At 47.2% G+C, this 19,523-nt stretch overlaps 1 protein-coding gene across 2 annotated transcripts in view; it reads right to left on the reverse strand.

The window, feature by feature from the left end:
• Positions 1-19,523, reverse strand: part of ULK1 (unc-51 like autophagy activating kinase 1) — a 278,755-nt gene that overhangs the window by 11,895 nt on the left and 247,337 nt on the right. For both annotated transcript variants that reach the window (XM_069620071.1, XM_069620070.1), the window contains exon 26: positions 9,446-9,603. In XM_069620071.1, the coding sequence (XP_069476172.1) occupies positions 9,446-9,603 (158 nt within the window). The remainder of the gene's footprint in view (positions 1-9,445; positions 9,604-19,523) is intronic.

Here is a 19,523-nt window from a genome sequence, read left to right on the forward strand (position 1 = left end):
CTTGCTTCCAAGGTGAGCACGTTGCCCCTGAGCTATCCTCCCGAGACGCAGTGGTGTGCTTTGCTATCCTAAGTGCTATAAGATCACAACATGAAGGCCCCTCGCTGGACACTTAAAAGCACCTCAGTGGCTTCTGTTAACTACAAAGTGAGCACAGTTTTAAATAGTTTCAAGCAGAAACATTGGACACAGGCTCACTAGTGATCAGCATTAGGACTACACATCTTAAATACAGAAAGCTGGACTGAAAATGTACTTTGTAACCTGTACTAGGTTTCTAAAAAGTCTTAAAGCTCACAAGGGAAATATTAAGAATGTTCTTTCGTTCGTACCGTTTTGCCTAATCGTCTTTATTTCATTATGGAGCAAAACATTCCTGTCCTGTGTTGGGAATTAATATTTGTTTCTTTTAAAAGCCTCCTTTTTTAATTCGATAAACGTGGTACAGCTGCCACCTATTAATATGTCCACAAGTGAAAGGAGGGGCTAATTTCTGTCTGGGACCTGTCAAAGCTGATTGGCAGATAGCTGAAAGCTGAAGTTTCAAGGTTCAAGGGCCTTTAACCAAGGGAAATGCTTAGGGGCTACTTAAGAGAATATAAACGAATGAGGCTTTCCGGAGAACCGTAGCCCGTCATTCCTTCCCTCTCTCTTCACTGTATTTCTAGGTTTAAGTGCCCCTGCACTTCTTTCTTGGTTCCTACGGTTGGACACTTCACTTTTGGGGAGCTTGGCATGATACCGCTCTCCTCCTCATGTGCAACTGGTGCCACCATCCCTGGTGCCTTGGGCCTCCTGGACGTGTGCCAGTAAGTCACCAAGATACCAGAAGCCCTTAAACCATGATAGTACTGGCTGCACACCCTGTCGCAGACTTTCCCAGCACTTGCGTCCCAACCATTCAGCTTCTTTTCTAACCAAGGACTTTCGCAACTCCTCCTCCTAAGACAGGAATCCATACTCATCTCTAGTCTGCTCCTTCACATCCTCCTCGATGCACCGCCAGGCTCTGTCCCGTCCACCACCCACCTGACTGTACTCTTCCCCTCTCCTTAATTCTTCTGGTTACCACCACTGGTTCACCACCTCCTTGATGTTGTCCTTCACCTCCTTTGCTGCCATATGTGCCTCCTCCTTAAGTCTCTCTGCCTCCTCCCTTTTTCCACTGCCTATACTTCTCCATTGCCTCCCCCGATAGTCTATCCTCCTTGTAATGTTGCCCCTCACCCTCTTTTGCCTCCACACCAAATGGCTTGGTCTTCACCTCCTCCTTCCCCGTTACTGTTCTCTCATTGTCATTATACCTCATACCCTCCATCCCAATGTCTTAAAACTTCACCTCTTCCTTCCCCTTCTCAGACACCTCATTTCTGCCTCAAGTCTCCTTGCTGCACGGCCACGAACTCTCCTGCTTCCAACTTCCAACCCCTGGCGGCAGAGCTTCCCAACACATTTAGCCCCTTTCTTAGCTTATTATACTTTCCATACTAATGCGGCGCAGCCCCGCAGTCTGAGGTTTCAATATGTCGGGCTGCTATCTTTGGTTTGCTGTCTGTCATTCACACTGCTCGCCTTCTTGCTTCCTTGCTCAGGGTGAGTGTTTGCCCTCCCGGATGGGGAGGTCTTCATCAGCTTCCGACGACTGTGCTAAATGCCGACTGTCTTCTGGCAAACCAAGTCCTGGATAGATTGTCCCACTTGCGAGGATGCTCTGCAATGGTCCCCGAGCCAATGCCGTCTTAAAGTCTCTTTGTCCACAAGCATTTTCCTCCACGTCAAAGGCATCTTCTCTGAGATAACGGGTCAGCCGGCCTTTTAAGGACCTCTGAATGCACACTTCAAGCAGCATGCCAGTAACCTCCATAGAACTACTGACAGTTTTCATATGAACTGGTAGGAGGGGTCTTTGTAGGCTGGGTATGGACTGGGGGATGAGCCAATGACCTCCTCACGAGCATGGTTCACGTACCATGTGCAGGTCCACGGCCACCCTGGCTTCATCAGTCCCATCCTGTTGCCTAAAACACAGGATTTAGTTATAGACCACAGCATCTGGGTTAGTGTCCCACAGCATCTGGGTTAGTGTCCCAGCTTAGATATAGACCACAGCATCTGGGTTAGTGTCCCACAGCATCTGGGTTAGTGTCCCACAGCATCTGGGTTAGTGTCCCAGCTTAGATATAGACCACAGCATCTGGGTTAGTGTCCCACAGCATTTGTGTTAGTGTCACAGCCTAGTTATAGACCACAGCATCTGGGTTAGTGTCCCAGCCTAGCTATAGACCACAGCATCTGGGTTAGTGTCCCACAGCATCTGGGTTAGTGTCCCAGCTTAGTTATAGACCCAGCATCTGGGTTAGTTTCCCAGCCTAGCTATAGACCACAGCATCTGGGTTAGTGTCCCAGCCTAGCTATAGACCACAGCATCTGGGTTAGTGTCCCACAGCATTTGGGTTAGTGTCACAGCCTAGTTATAGACCACAGCATCTGGGTTAGTGTCCCAGCCTAGTTATAGACCACAGCATCTGGGTTAGTGTCCCAGCCTAGTTATAGACCACAGGATCTGGGTTAGTGTCCCAGCCTAGTTATAGACCACAGCATCTGGGTTAGTGTCCCAGCTTAGTTATAGACCACAGCATCTGGGTTAGTGGCCCAGCTTAGTTATAGACCACAGCATCTGGGTTAGTGGCCCAGCTTAGTTATAGACCACAGCATCTGGGTTAGTGTCCCAGTTTAGTTATAGACCACAGCATCTGGGTTAGTGTCCCAGCTTAGTTATAGACCACAGCATCTGGGTTAGTGTCCCAGCCTAGTTATAGACCACAGCATCTGGGTTTTGGTGTCCCAGCCTAGTTATAGACCACAGCATCTGGGTTAGTGTCCCAGCTTAGTTATAGACCACAGCATCTGGGTTAGTGTCCCAGCCTAGTTATAGACCACAGCATCTGGGTTAGTGTCCCAGCTTAGTTATAGACCGCAGCATCTGGGTTAGTGTCCCAGCTTAGTTAAAGACCACAGCATCTGGGTTAGTGTCCCAACTTGGTTCTAGACCACAGCATCTGGGTTAGTGTCCCAGCTTAGTTATAGACCACAGCATCTGGGTTAGTGTCCCAGCCTAGTTATAGACCACAGCATCTGGGTTAGTGTCCCAGCTTAGTTATAGACCACAGCATTTGGGTTAGTGTCCTAGCTTAGTTATAGACCACAGCACCTGGGTTAGTGCCGCAGCGGAAAGAAGAATTGTTTTGCACCGACTGTGCATGCGTGTCTCAAACACCTGCACCACAGAAAGCAGCTTTCTGTAGGCAGTAGGGAAAAGGCGGCTGCAATAGGGAAAGTCCCGAGTGGGGTACACTCCACATCCCTTTGAATATGTTAAGTGTGCAAGCTAAAAAGGTGTGAACATGTAAAAACATCCCATAATTTGCCCAGTGTACCAGCTGATCACTGGACACAATCCACTCGCTGAAACATAGTATTTAAATACACTTTAGTGGGATTTTCGGCAGAATTGCACAGCTGGTTTGCACCATTTGGGAATTTGTTTTCATATATAAGCAATGAGCCATATAGGGAACCGCAGGAGCTTGAGGGGGAAGAAGGTAATGGGAAGGAATTTCTTTCCATTGCTCACGAGGTAGTAAGTCAGTCCATTGTGGTGCTCCTTATCCCATGGGAACGGACTACTCTGCTGTAATGGGACTGTAGCTGGCTGGGGAGACTGGTGCCATCTGCAGATATGACAGGTTTTTCCAAATGAGACTGAAATGTTTATATTTAGTAATACTGCCATGATTTTCAAGGTTTTTTTTTGTTTGAGCAATAAACATCTGAAGGTTCATAAATCGCACATGTGAACTCCCACTCCTTGAACCAACTTTATACTGATATGTAGCGCTGGTCCATGAGGGCTCAAATGTGGATCTCCACTGAACTAGACTTATACAAAGCACTGGTGCCACCGTCCCACATTTCGGAAGTGTTAGCAAATGATACTGAGCGAGGGATTTTAAAGTGGCCCTACTTCACTGCAGGAAGCCATAGGCAGAATTGATCCTTCAAGCATGTGTGCATCTTTTCAGAATACTGATAAAGGTCACGGTTGGAAAAAGAGAACACTATATAATGAAAGTGTTGGCACTTTGCAGGGCCGAGCTGACAGGAACACTACTTCCAGGGGCTCCTGCTATCTGGGTAGGCAAAGCTGCAAGACATTTTCTTAGTAGCGCTCATGGCCATCTGATACTCTTATATAGTATCAGATGGGGGCAACCATCCTTCTAAGGTAGGCCACTAGGCTTACCAGCTGCATCCCGAGCATTTTTATTTTAAAAATGCATAAAATTTGAAAAATATCCACACTGCCGCCGAAATTAAGGCAAATGCGCATATCGCCGTGAGAAGCTGTCCCTGCGAGCATCTGGCGACCCTAACGCCACTTCAGCAACTATATCAGGCCTTTCTCCATTGTCTCCCGCGAGGCTTAGCCATTCCAAAATGGCCGCCCATGATTTTGTCTTCGTTCTGCAAGCCTAGTTCCTCATGCTGCGAGGAACACAATGTGACTGGCCCTCACCCAGCATTTGTAGCCTATCATATCGCCGGCAGGCGAGCGCCAGCCCACCAGCAAAGGCACACCTCTAAGGCTAGGACCCCTGTCGTGAGCCAGTCAGGAGCCGGAAGAGCCGTTGTCCGTGGCTCACCCGACATCTGTATCCAGCTCCGAGAGTCAATGGGTAAGCCCCCCATTTACTGTAGTGTGCACACATCCCGCTTTATACGATTGGCCTCCTTGTCCCCTAACACGCGCAAGGCCCGCCTTCTTGATCTCTGCCCACATCCCTTACTGGCAATGGCCCCACGAGTGCACCGCGCTCTGCACACATACAAGCACCTAAACCACGGACTTAAACTGTCCTCTTGTCCTCCTTCCCATATGCACTGCCTGTAGTGCAAGGCCCGCTGCACAATCATTCCGGTTCACGTGCCTCCACGCATTGCTCCCCTGCACCGATTGGAATCACAAAACGGTTACTCATCCTACTCTTTACCCGACTTTGTGATCATCACTTTCACCGGACTGTGCCCTAACAACATTGCCCAACCATCCTGTCTGTTACATGCCACTAACCAGTAATTGCTTCTGCTTGTACTTGACTATGCTTTTAATTATGCCTACTCTGCCCCAGTGGCCTATGATTGGCTGTGCTGCTATAACTCCAGAGAAGACATCTCGCACAGTGGCTACATTGATCTAACATGCTGCTAGCTATGCTGTAACCAGCCCCTCACCAAGAGCAACTTAGTGTACCCTAGTCATACCGCATTTAGCCTACGGTAAAATTGACTATTGCTTGCATTTTTGGTAGCATCTAACACCTATGCGGCATTCCTTATCCACTGGCCCTGCCATTTGATTGCAGCGTCTAGCACCTACCTGTACTGCCATTTGATTGTTGCATTTAGCACCTACCTGTATTGCCATTTGATTGCAGCGTCTAGCACCTACCTGTACTGCCATTTGATTGTTGCATTTAGCACCTACCTGTACTGCCATTTGATTGTTGCATTTAGCACCTAGCTGCACTACCATTTGATTATTGCATTTAGCACCTAGCTGCACTGCCATTTGACTGCAGCGTTTAGCACCTACCTGTACTGCCATTTGATTATTGCATTTAGCACCTAGCTGCACTGCCATTTGACTGTAGCGTTTAGCACCTAGCTGCACTGCCATTTGACTATTGCATTTAGCACCTAGCTGCACTGCCATCTGATTATTGCATTTAGCACCTAGCTGCACTGCCATCTGATTATTGCATTTAGTACCTAGCTGCACAGCCTTTTGATTGTTGCTCCTAGTATCTAGCTGCACTGCCATCTGATTGCGGCAATCAATATCTATGTTGCATTCAGCCTCTCCATGCCCTGACATTTGACTGTTGCATTCCACCTATACCCAACAGAATGTACCTACCACGCATCTTCTCAGCACTGCTGAGAGTAATTCTCCACCTCATTCACTCATCCAGAGTTCCAAGTCTCACCTCAAGCCTTGCCGCCACAGGCATCACCCCCCATACCATCATGCCTTATGCTCACCTTCCACCGACTACACTCTCCAGTATACCCACTCTGCCCCACCTCTCCATGCCATGCAGTCTATCCACCAGAAATATCAGATTACGAGCCAGATTACCCAAAATATATGAGCCTCGTGCCAGGGATTCAACCCAGTCTAAACTGACTAACCAAACCCTTCCTTTGTACAAGGACACTCCCACCAACCCTCCCTCGAACCAACCCAAGCACAATCTAACCAATAATATGACCAAATATAAGGCTCACAATACAGCCACCACACCTTCAAGTACGAAAAACTACCGCCCGCCCATTAGAGGCGCCTTCATTAATGCGCGATCTGTAGTAGCCCATGCTACGGATATAGTAGATCTCATCCTAGAGGAAAATCTAGACTTTCTAGCCATCATCGAGTCCTGGCTCCATGCAGTCGCTGGCCCAACCCTTTCACTAGCTATCCCTGATGACTATACTATCCTCCGAGCGGACAGAATAGAATCCAGAGGCGGAGGCCTCGCCATAATTGCCAAAACACACCTCAACTTTAGACTTGACACCACAAACAACCTCACATCTTGCGAATCGCTCACAGCTAGGCTGCCTACTGCCAATTCTCAAACTATCACCATACATTTATTCTACAGACCTCCCGGACCCTTAGGCTCCTTCGAGGAAGACTTCACCACTATCCTCACCAATAGCCTAAACAATACTTCACAAAGTCTCATCTTAGGTGATTTTAACCTAGGCCTTAAAGACCCCAAAGACCTCCAGGCTACCCTCATTGACAACACCTTGTCAGAATTAGGCTTTACCCAAAGAGTGTACACTCCTACCCACAATAAAGGGAGAACCCTTGACTGGGTAGCAGACTATAACTGTGTGGTTTCCATCACTGCCAACTCCCCTCAACCGTGGTCCGACCACCACCTCCTCACCTTCGCCCTCGAAGCCTGCCGCCCAACTTCCAATAAACTACTAGCCACAGCTATTCCCACGAGAAACAAGAAAAACATCACAGAGGAAAAACTCATCCCCCTCATTCTCCCTACTCTGAACCAACTTTCAGCTACCTCCAATCCTCATCACCTCTTAGGTTACAACAAAATCATGCGTGCAGCCTTGGACTCTATTTCACCGCTGCAATTGAGAAAAAGTAAACCCATAAAACACTTAAAACTCTTGGTTCTCCCCCTACTTAAAAGCTTTTAGATTAGAGAAATGCAAAAAGGAACAAGCTTGGAGACAATCACCCACAGACAACAAGTTGATCCTCAATAAAATAGCCTCCACATACAAAAAAGAAATCACAATCGCTAAACAAAATTCTTATAACCAGAGAATAGTACAAGCTAACTCCAGTACCAAAGAATTGTTTAACATCATCAAAGAGCTAGAAACACCTGTCCCTATCCCGGTGACCATGTGTGAAAGATAAACAATGGTGCACCAGTGTCCAAAACGGCCTCTCCAACAAAGTCGCAGGCCTGCAAATCAAAATTAACAACAAGAAAGAATACCTAACTAATGCGATCAATTCCACCAGCACCACCCGCCCCCGCCCTACATCCCATATCCCTACACCAAACCCACCTCCCCGCTTCAGCTTCTCCAAAGTCTCCACGTTAGAAGTGGAAAAAATTATCCTCAAATCTTACAACTGCCAAGGCGACCCGTGCACATCACAAATTATTAAAGATGCGGCAAGAGACCTCTCTCCATTTATTACCAAACTTATTAACTCCTCCATCTCCTCAGGCATCATCCCCAACAATCTCAAAGAGTCTTGGGTTCTCCCTCTACTCAAAAACCCTCCCTAGACCCGTCCACACCTACTAACTACAGACCCATCACTAACGTCCCTTTCTTGCTCAAAATACTAGACAAGACAGCGTACCTACAAATCCAACAATGCCTCGAACTAAACCATCTCCTAGGAATCCGGCAATCAGGCTTTAGACCCCAACACGGGACAAGGACTGCCCTCATCGATCTTAAGGCTCAAACTGATACCCTTAGAGATAATGGGAAAACTGCTCTACTACTTCTACTTGACCTCTCTGCAGCATTTGATTTAGTAGACCACAAAATTCTCTGCAACCACTTAGACTCAGCAGCCCACTTCTCCCAAGAAGCCATTGGTTGGATTGAACCCTTCCTGAACAACAGGTCTATGCGTGTCTTTTCTGCCTCAGCATCTGCTGACCCCATCCTTATCACTTGCGGGGTACCTCAGGGGTCTTGCGTCTCCCCCACATTGTACAACGTGTTCAGGAAGCCCCCGTTTGATGATCTCGACGGTCTGGGTATCACCTACACCAAGTATGCCGATGATAGCTGATGATCATCCCGCTGACAGGAGATAACAACAAGGATTTGGCCTTGGTGAACAGGGTGTACCTCATCATCCAGGCATGGATGGCCTCCTACAGTCTATGCCTGAATGATGACAAGACTGAACTCTAGTAGATGGCAACTCTATCAAGGTAGCCAAGGAAGTGAAAACCCCAGGAATCTATCTAGACTCTTCCCTCTCCTTCCACAAACAGGTTAGTTCCATGGCCTCCTCCACAGACTACAAATGTACGCTAATAAGAGCAGCCAAACCTTTCCTATCCACCCAGAGCTGCATTACCCTAGCCAGAGCCCTTGTACTATCAAAACTGGACTATTGTAACACCCTATACGAAGGAGCCAATAAATATGTTGCTAATAAAATCCAGACTCTGCAAAACAATGCTCTTAGAGCAGCACTCGGCATCCCTAAGAGAGAACACATTTCTAACATTAGAAGAGCCCATAATTGGCTCACCACCACCGACAAAATCCTACTCAAAGTAGCTTCCTTAACTCATAAATGTCTTAACAATGCAGCCCCCGCTACTTAGTCGACAGAATAAAAAGACATACCCCTAACCGTCCCACCAGAACCGCCAATGGCAACTTGCTCTCAGTTCCCAGGTTTAAACGAACCAAAACAGGTGGTAACAGCTTCCAGGTGAAAGCAGCCCAACATTCGAACTCCCTGCCAACTTCCTTAAGGACACCTCAAACCTACCCCCACTTTAGACGCAACTACGTTCAGTGGATAAAGGACAACGACCGATAACTTATCTGCCTACCCTATGTATACTATGTAAATATGCTCAACCGTAAAATGTTTATCACTGCATCTGTCGTAACTGCCTTAACCATGTACACACTGTAACTATTGTACAGCAATGTAACCAAGCTGAGAATAACCTTGCTGCTCCGGCGCCCTTATACCCTCGGATCTGGCGCGCAAAATAAATAAAAAAATTTAAAAAATACTTTAAAGTTATTCCAGGGCAATATATTTTTGTAAATCATCTGATACTCTTACCATCTGGACGGCGTGGCTGAAGATTAGCTTCTCTGCAGTGATACTGTTTATTCGATCCATCAGCTTCTGCTTATCTACAAAGAAGCGTTGTAGCCTCATGTTGAGGCAGTGGCAGGATGCCACGCTGGACTTGTACAGCTCGTTCAGCTTCTTCACCACTGTGGAGAGAATAAAGGCCAGGTGGCTGCATCACTGGACTCTGGAACTTTCTCAATTCTCACAATCCAGACACACCATCCACCTTTCATCACAACAAGTAGTCACATTGTAAAAGCCCCCATCACTGTGTGCTTTCAGCTCCAAAGAGCCAAGCAGGTTTCAGTCAAAGAAAGGACGACGGACAGCCAATTATTTTCAAGGTCCTGCAGACTCCCTGTGAAAGAAGCCTAGAAGGAAGATTCTTTCACCAGTGTTATGCAATTATATTCAATTCTTGGTAACCTTGACCTGCTTTTGAGCATCTAGACAGATATTTAAATTTTGGCTTAAAGATCTCTAAATCCTGTACAATCTGGGTGAAGAATGGCCATTCTGACTATGGGATAAAGTATGGACATTTTGTCGAGTCTGAAGGGGTCGCACAAGCTGAGGACATTATGGAGTATCTTTACTGAAATTATAAAAACTAAGGCCTAACTTTCCCTTATTGCTAGAGGGAAAACCCTACCTATCTAAAGGAACTAAATGTGGTAGTTCTCAGTCCAAACTCTACCTGCCCCTACCACTATATGACATCCATTACTCACCATAATCATATATCTGATGGTTGTATCTGCTTAGATTCACATGCTGTGCATATAGTCTGACATCTAGTGGCAATGAAAGAGTATTGCATCTTTTTTTCGAAACTCGAAAAGGGATGTCGACATGGGTGTGACTGTAACACTATCCCTCCCGCGGCCCTGGTCCGTGTAGCACTCAACTTTCCTAGTACTTCATCTGTGGCTCACCCATGAGCTTGGACTCCTCAGCACTTTACCCTTCTTCCCTCTTGCTGCACCTCTTGCTGCACTTGCAGGTTCTGAATACTCACAAAGCATAGTAGGTTCTTCCCTTCTACAACCTCCCACCCCGGCTCTTAAATGTTGTGTTTTTAATGTATTTCCCACTGTTGCTCCCTCCCTGCCCTGTGGGCGCTTTGAAACAGTATTTTCTAATTGTATAAGCGCCTAAAAAGCAAACAAATAAAATAAATGTGTAGTGTACTCCAAATCCTTCAGTCGTGGAGGTCCCACCGGTTATCTTTGTTCTGCCGTAAAGAAGCCTCACAGAGGCGTGAGTGAGTACAGAAGACAGTAGGTGTAAGATGTCTATGTTCCTTCTACTCCAAGAGGGGAGGAAGGGAGGGTGCATGTGAATCTAAGCAGATACAATCATCAGAAATACAACTATGGTGAGTAATGTAAGTCTTCTGATGTTTGTGAATCTGCTTAGATCACATGCTATGCATAGACTAGCGACCAGTACCAGGAGCTGGTGGTGGGATGTGTGAAGGAACAGTAGCAAAGAGATATCTTAGTACAGCTTGTCCCTAACGAGAACCAGACTTAAGAGTGTGTGTTTTTGCAGTAGTATTGGGTGAAAGTATGAACAGAACTCAAGGTTGCTGCTTTACAAATGGAATCTAGAGGAACATTAGCAATTAATGCTATGGTAGCCCTTGTGCCCAGAGTAGAGTGAGCTCTAGGCGTAAAGGGTAGATCTCTTTTGGCAAGAGTAACATAGTGTGATGCAATTTACAATCCATTTTGAAATAGCTATTTAGAGACAGGGTCTCCTTCTCTACCAGCTGCCACAGAGACAAAACAATGGATTGCCTTTTAGTGGCTTAGTCTTTTGAAAGTAGTATATTACAGCTCTCCCCATCTACTGTATGGAGACATATTTCTGCCAGGTTAGTGGGGTTTTGAAAGAAAATGAAAAGTTCGATTGATTGGTTCACATGGAACTTCAAGATGAATTTCATCGCAAAACGTGGGCGAGTGCGAAAAACCACCTTGTCTTTGTAAATAGTTACATATGGGTCCTGAACTGAGAGGGCCTGCAGTTCACTCACCCTCTACATCGAGGTGATGGCCAATAAGAAAGCAATCTTAGTGAGGGCCTTAAGGCTAGCCTTGTGCATTGGTTCGAAAGGAGGTCCCATTCATCTTGTGAGGACAACATTCAAGTCCCATCCGGGAGTTGGGTTGGAAATAGGGGTGGGGGGTGAAGTCTTTTAACCTCTTCCATAAAAACCTTAATGACAGGAATCTGTCATTTCTACCAGGGAAGGCAGCTGGGTAAGGCTTACTGCAGGTCTGTGCCTGTCCCCCTCCTCCATACCATCTAGGAGTGAGGGGGAGAGGCCTTTCCTCCACCGACATACACCTACATACAGACCAAGAGTACTGCATTGTAAGCTCTTCTAAAGATGGCCAATCTCCAAGCATTGCCCGTGTGCCTGAATTTGTGCCCCTCGACCTGCAAGATGATTAGCTGCATGCTCCCTTATCCAGGGCATGCTACTGCCGGCAGGAGAAGCCGGTTCTCTCCACCGGGGAAGGTCGCTGGGTAAGGCCTACTGCCTGTCTGTGCCTGTCCTTGCTTCACCGGTCGCTACGCCCTACGCCACCGCACCCACCTGTGACCTGGCTGCATCCAAACCTGCTATAGGATCATCTCCACTTCTGCCCAGCTGCCACCTCATCCACTGCTTCCATGACAAGCCAGGAGGCTTGTGGCAGCTTGCAATCCCGGTCTTGGAAGGTAAGCCTCATCGACGGCTCCACTACCGGCATCAGCCACCAGATGCTCTCATCTTGGCACTCCTACCAAAATAGCTCAGCTTCCGTTCTCTCCAAGCCTAATCTGCACTAAACCAGTAATCCAGCACCATAATCTGCCACCTACTCACGTACCAGATTGACCCCTGCACATACGTTGTACCCCCAGAACCATGAGGCGAGGCTTGACAATGTATCTACCTGGCTGACCTATGCATATATGTTCATAGGCCCCGCACCATGAGGAGTTACTCGCCAGACTTTGTAATTACCCGAATGATCCTTGCATATATGTTGTAGCCCCCCCGCACTACGAGGTGTGGCTTGCTAGACAATGTAATGACCTTAGCATAGCAATGCCTGGTGTTAGGTTTTCGTGCTTCCCAGGGTATGCCCATACATCTCTGAGGGAGTTGGCGGTGCTCAAACTCTGACTTCAGGAGCCAAACTGCTAAATTGAGTGTTTCGGGCACGGTGCAGTGTTTCCCCTTAGTCTTGCGATAGCATGTTGTACAGGCATGGCAGTTCCAAGGGGGGGTGGGGGCGACTCACATCCTCATGAAATGGGAGAACCACAGCTGCTGGGACCACAGGGGTGCCACCAGGATCATTGTGACTGGTTTCTGGTGCATCTTGTGCACTATCTTGTTGAGAAGGAGAATCAGGGGGGAAAAGTGTAGGCAAATATCCCGGACCATGTTATTCTGAGACCGTTCCCTATGGAGCCCTTCTGAGGGTACCTGGAGGCGTAATCTGGGCATTGGGCATTCTACAGAGTCGCAAACAGATCGATATCTGGAAAAAACCCACTCTGCAAAGACGTTGAATAGAACGTGCTGTTGCAAGCACCACCATTGCTCTACGGGTAGGGCAAAGTCTCAACTGAGAACGTCTGCCAGAAGATTGTGTTCCTCTGGAACATGCTGCGATAGAAGGATGTCGTGTTTGAGTGCCCATTTCCAGATGTTCCGGGATAGCTTGGCTAGCCTTAGAGAATGAGTGCCCCGTTTGTTCAGGTAGTACATGGCCTTGGTGCTGTCTGTAAGGACAAGAACTGTTTTTCCCTAAAGGTGAGCCTGGAAGGCTTTCAGTGCTTTGAACCTGCAAGCAGTTCCAACAGACTGATGTGATTGGATGCTACTGATGTGCACCATACACTAAGCGCTGTCTCTTGAGGATGTGGTCCCTCCACCCGACAGATGCGTCCGTGGTGGGAGTGGCATCTACTGCAGGGGTGGTGAAGGGCTTCCCTGCAGAAGGTTTTCCCTTGACCACCACTGCTGAGACTGAACGAGGTCTATCGAGACAACCACTAGATCGTCCCACTGGGCGTTGAGCTGACACTTGAGAGCCACTCCTGCATGAGGCGCATGCGCAAACGAGTGTGAGAAACTAGGAAGATGCAGGAAGCCATCACCCCAGCAGCTGCATGGACTTGAAAAACTGTTACCCGGTAACTGGCTACATAATGAAGGATCGGGAACAGCATGCTTTGAACCCTCTCATTGGAGGGGAAAACAAGCCCGTTTTCTGTCTGAATAAGGTCCCCCAAAAACTGTTTGACTTGGCTGGGGACCTGACTTGACTTTTTGTAGATCCTAGATTGAATAGGAGGTCTACAGTCTTCTGGGTATTTCCCAGGCATGTTCTGTATGAGTCTACGGTTATGAGCCAGTCATCGAGGTAAGGGTACACAGGGCAGTTCCGTTCGAGTCTACGGCCATGAGTCAGTTGTCAGGGTACACAGGAAGGGACTGCCTGAGCAGCTGAGCCGCCACTACCGCTAGTATCTTTGTAAAGACCCTCAGGCTGAGGCAATGCCGAAGGGAGAACCTTGAACCGATAGTGCATGTCTTCTTTCTTGAACCAGAGGTGCTTTCTGTGTGCTGGAAACATTGTAATATGAAAGTATGCATCTGGCATGTCCAATGCGGCCGCGTAACCCCCTGCCGCAGCAACGGGAATATTTCCTGAAGAGTTGTCCTCCTGAATTCCTGAGGTTTGACACACGTTTGCAGAGCCCAGATCTAAAACAGGGTGCATGGTTAGATCGTTTTTGGGTACAAGAAAGTATATCGAATAAATACCCTCTTTTACCTGGAGATGAGGGACGACTTCGATGGTGCTCTTTCCAGCCGGACCTGGACCTCGTCCAACAGGATGCGCAGATGATCTGACGACCGTCTTCTACTTCTGGGTGGATGGTAGCGTGGTGTAGGGAGGAATTTGATGCAGTACCTGTGAGCGATGGTCTTGAGTACCCACTGATCCAATCCCCTCCCACACTGTTAGACGTCCCCCAAACGAGGAAGTGTGGGAAGGGACCTGTACCACCAAGTCACTTGGAGGCAGAGGCCGGGAAGCCTCCGGAAGTAGTTTCCCCCGGACAAAATCCTCTTTGTTGAGGGGATTGGAAACCAGTGGGGGGAGCCCTGTGTAACGCTCACCTGATTCTCGCAGAGGCGCCGGTCTTGACTGGGCGACTACCGTATCTTTAAAGGTGATGTGTAGCATCCGGTTGGCTCTTTGGGCTGGACCTCTGTGCACTGTATGCCTGACGTGTAGAGTAAGATGTCTGCAGATAGAAAATATGGGGTTAATGAACTGGGGTTATTGGGGTGTCCCTATCTCTTTCCTCTTCTCCTCTCCTGTAGACCCCCAAAGGTTAACGCTCTCACCTTAGGTAAGTGAATGCCGAGCTCTCCATCTGCCTCAGGGCAGGGTGCTGTAACCAGTTTCTTCACTGGATAGGTAGCGCAGGCCTCTTGACTTCAGAGGACTGCTGTCCGTCGTTTACTGCACGAACGGTAAGTTTCGAGTCATTCAAATGTCTTTAAAAGTCTTTAGTAATGATGTCTCTTGTTTTGCAGGGTTCCGGCGATGGCGGATGACGGGCTGAAGTGAGTTGAAGATGGAGCCCGTGTGATGAATAGAAGCGCCTGGAAGCACGTAAGTAAGCGCTTGTTGCCTGCTTCACTATGCGCTCTAACTGTCTTTTTATTTTGCAGGTACGAGTTCGGAGCGGCTGCAGGGTGCCGGAATACCCACTGGATTAGATGTGGAAAGGAGTAATGGCACGTGAGTATTAAAGTTCCCCAATCTCTTTAAACGCACCTTGTTTTGTCTTTCAGATGTGGGATGCAGCGCCGAAGGCCTCCGGAGCGTGCAAAGAGTTGGTAAACTTTTGTCTTTCAGATGCCGGAATGCAGTGTGAAGACCTCCGGAGCGCACGAAGAGTAGGTAAGCCTTTGCCTTTCAGATGCCGGAATGCTAACCTGTTCTTTCTTGTCTTTATAGGTGTTGCTGAAGACTGGATTCAGGATGGTAAGCCTTTGCCTTTCAGATGCCGGAATGCTAACCTGTTCTTTCTTGTCTTTATAGGTGTTGCTGAAGACTGGATTCAGGATGGTAAGCCTTTTTCCTTAGGCCCAGGACCGGATGCAGAAGACACGATGAGCGTTCTGCTGCAGAGGTTGCAGAATAACGCAAAGCAAGATTCATCCACCGGGTGTGGTTTAAATAGCCTCCTGTAGTGCTTAGGTGTCTCCTTCCACAGCCACGCCCAAGTAAGAAAAGAGTTCCTGGTAAGAAAAGAGTTCCTGCCTTCCAGAAGAGTTCCAGTGTTCTGAATCTAGGGAGTGGCTCCAGCCCCACCCAACAGGAAAAGTAGTTCCAAACAGAAGAGGATCAGAGGCTCAACTGGCAGGCAAGTAAGCAGCATGGTCTGCTGAAGGTAAGTCCACCCAAGCATTATGAGCCCGGCGCTTCCAGCGCTGGGACTGGGCATATTTATGAGCCTGGTGCCACTGGCGCCAGGACTGGGTCCAAAAGGTCCCAATTGGGACTGGTTGGCACTCGGAACCTGGGTTATGGATCTGCTTCCAAGGGAGTTGGGAAAACCCTGACCTTTTGGAAGCAGAGATCATGACACCCTGTCCTAAGGTCCAGTTGGAGCCCCGACCCATATTATCCCTGGGAAGAGCAGGAGAAGGACTTCCCGTGAAAGGGCCGGCGGGGGTTGAAATTCGCTTCGCCCTGATATTTGATAGAGCCATTTTAAAATCTTGTGCTCTTTCTACGCGGTCTCCAGAGCCTCATCAACCACTTTTTCCCGAAAAGGTTGACTTCCTCCACTTTGTTGATGAGGGTGGCTTGGGTCTCCGGTTCAAAGCCTGAATTTTTTAATCAGGCATGGCATTTGAGAAGGGTGCCCTGGGTAAGGACATGCCCCGCAGTTTCGGCAGAGTCCAAGGTATTTTTAAGAATATTCTGGGTGATTTGCCATCTTTCTGAAACCAGGGCCAGAAGGCATGCGCGAGCAGGTTCTTGGACCTCTTGGAGGCCTTCTTGGACGAGACCCCACTGAACGTCACTATAGGTCACTAGGAGCGTGGTGTTGTTGGCTAATCTGGTGGAGAAGGGGGCAGAGGTGGTGACACGCTTGATAAGGCGTACAATTTCTTGCAGTCCTTGTCGGGAGGGGATTCTGATGAGGACAGTGGTACCACAGCCCTCTTCCATGTAGTAGTGATTGTCAGGGAGTCCGGGATGGCAAGCCCCTCATGTACAGCGAACCCAAAGGAGCCAGGCAGAACATTTTCTCCACACAGGGATTAACCACACGTGTGAGCGATGGTGTGTACAATGAGAGGGGCAGACGCTTCTTGATTGAGTTCAACAAACTGATGGCTTCGCTGACGGGGGTATTTTCCTTAAGGATGTTTTCCATGAAGTCCGAATCAAGCACGGCTTCTTGTGTGGTAATTTGGGAGGGGTCAGCAGCCAACTTTAGGAGGTTATTGAACATCATTTGGCAGCCAATACGCGAGTCCCTGGTCTGAAAAGTAGGAGGAGCGTCTAGAAAAATGTTTACTGGGTCAGAGTCATGTGTGGGAGTGGTTACAGTCATGCCCATGTCGATGTCCCTTTTCGATCTTCAAAACAAAGATGCAATACTCCACGATTACCACTAGATGTAGGACTATATGGACAGCACGTGATGTAAGCAGATTCACAAACATCAGAAATTACTAAATTAAATAGGCTAAGAGAATGTCTTTTCTTCTTGAGGTCTCTTCTTCTCTTCCAATAGTCTCTTTGTTTATATGTTTTCTCTTTGTTACAGATATCTCCAACGTAACCTTCCTCTGGTAATATCTGTAATTTTTTTATTCTGTTCTTATAAAGTGTATTTTGTAAAGGTTTAAATAAACCATATACAATAAAAAAATATATATATATATATATCTGTAATCAGCTCTGGTAGTTCTTCAAGAATACTCTTGGGTTTCATGCTTTCTGTGGTCCTATATTTGGAATACCTTTCCTTCAAATAGTCCCTCGCCCTCTTGCCAGTATTTTACTTCAGGCTCTCCTGATTTGGATATATCTTAATTCTCTTTTAGACTGTTCTTGTCAAAGATTCTACTTCTTAGGCTGTCTTCTCTTTTATTTTTATCTTGTTCACTTGACAACTGTCTTTCTTGTCTTTCATTACTTATTTCTATGTTGTACTTTCTTCAGCCTTCAAGTCTGAAGGTATCTTCCCTTCCTCCCATGGGATTTGTTTCTAGTTTCTGTTGGCTACCCCACCTGGGTTGGTCCAATCTCTCTTTTATAGGTGTTTCACCTCTCTTTTAACTGTTCTCGTTAATGATATCTTACCTCAGGAATGGGATGCCTTTCTCTTCATAAGATACCCTCCTTTCCCAACTGAATTTCACCGGTACCCCTTTGTGTGCAGGGGACGGGTGCAGGACTCTGCTCTCGCTCGGGTGTGGTTTGTTGCTGTCGGGTCTATCAAGTATAGCAGTTGGCCAGTGGTAACACATAGGGTTGGTCGGTGCTTTGAACATAGACACAGAGTGAGGTGTTAGAAGGGTTCAGATTCTTTTATCCCTTCATTACAGTCAGTGTAGATCTTCCAAGCTAAGATGGAGGAATAGTGTATTGATCGGATTGCTTGGGAGAACAATGGCAGAAGTGTCAAGGGGTGACTCCTCTAGGGTTCTATGACTGCCTTTCATCTTTAGTACTTTTCGTAGCAGTTCACATTTATGTTCAGCTCTGTAACCAAGGCCTAAACTAGATTTCTAAAGAGGAGCAGCAGCAGAAGAAAGAAGCAGACCTCAAGCATTAGCTTCGTGGTATAAGAAGGTCCCAGGTGGGAACGCAGCGAATTGAGAGACATTGTGATATAGTATTGAATGACACTGAAGGCAGCGAGCGCAGCGTGTACCAGAGGATTTGTAAATACTAAGTTCTTAGGAAAAGGAAAGCATTGCTCACTAGTTGGTTTAAAAGATTTCCGAAAGACTGTTGTGAGGAATCAAGCTTCTTACCGTGAAGATTCCATGTTACGTGGTGCACGAGTGGCACGCGTGAGGTAGAATCACTCATTCTTATATCCAGGAAAACAAAAGTCAGTGTCGGATAGTTGGAGGCACGCACCAGTAGCGAAACTAGTGGGCAACAGCATGCCTTGTTCCAAAAGGCATCGGAAGTGCAGGTTTCTAAATCCTCAGCGTCCCAGCCATTTCCATTAGGCCCAGCGACGCAACAGCATCAAGAGGGGCCGTAAATGTAAATTCCATTGCGGCAATAAAGACAGTAAGAGGACAGGAAGAGAAGCTAACGCTAGAAGGGAAAAAGAAAGGCACAATACGTGCGCATGCGCATTACAGCAAAAGAAACAAAAAGACTTTAAACCTAGTGCACATGCGCACACCTGGAAGGGTTTTTCAGGAAGTAACGAACTTCAGGCAGCATTTTAAACTGAGCCCAGGAGGTTTCTACCAAGAATTGAAAAACTGCAACCTGGAAGTTGCAATAAAGGAAATTCAAGTATATAAGCAAAGGAGAAAACGACTTAAATACAATTGTGTATAAAGGTTATAAGACAAACATACAGTTAGTTAGGAATAGTAGATAGATTAGTTCAAAAGCAAAGACTTAGGAGCAAGAAGAAGTATAAGGAACTACACAATTCACCTCTCAGCAATATGCAGAGGTAGACTGGTAAAACTGAAACACATTGTATTATAGGAAATATTGAGGTTAACAATTTAGTACAGTTTAATAACTAACCAAGTGCCTTTATTTTTCTGCAGATACCAGATTCCAGGAAACTGAAGAGAGCAGTGTCTGTCATTTGTTATTTTATCCACTACCTCTTTCCCTTTCCTCGGCTTTCTGACTCAGCTGTAAAGTCTGGGGTTGAGTAGGAAACACCCGGTGAATTTCTGTGGGATCAGCATCAGCTCCTGCAGACACCAGTTAACCAGTCTCAACAGTCACTTCTTTCGCTCATTGAC

Source organism: Ambystoma mexicanum, chromosome 10 (assembly GCF_040938575.1).
Source record: "Ambystoma mexicanum isolate Mex_15411 chromosome 10, UKY_AmexF1_1, whole genome shotgun sequence".
Taxonomy (NCBI): Eukaryota; Metazoa; Chordata; class Amphibia; order Caudata; family Ambystomatidae; genus Ambystoma; species Ambystoma mexicanum.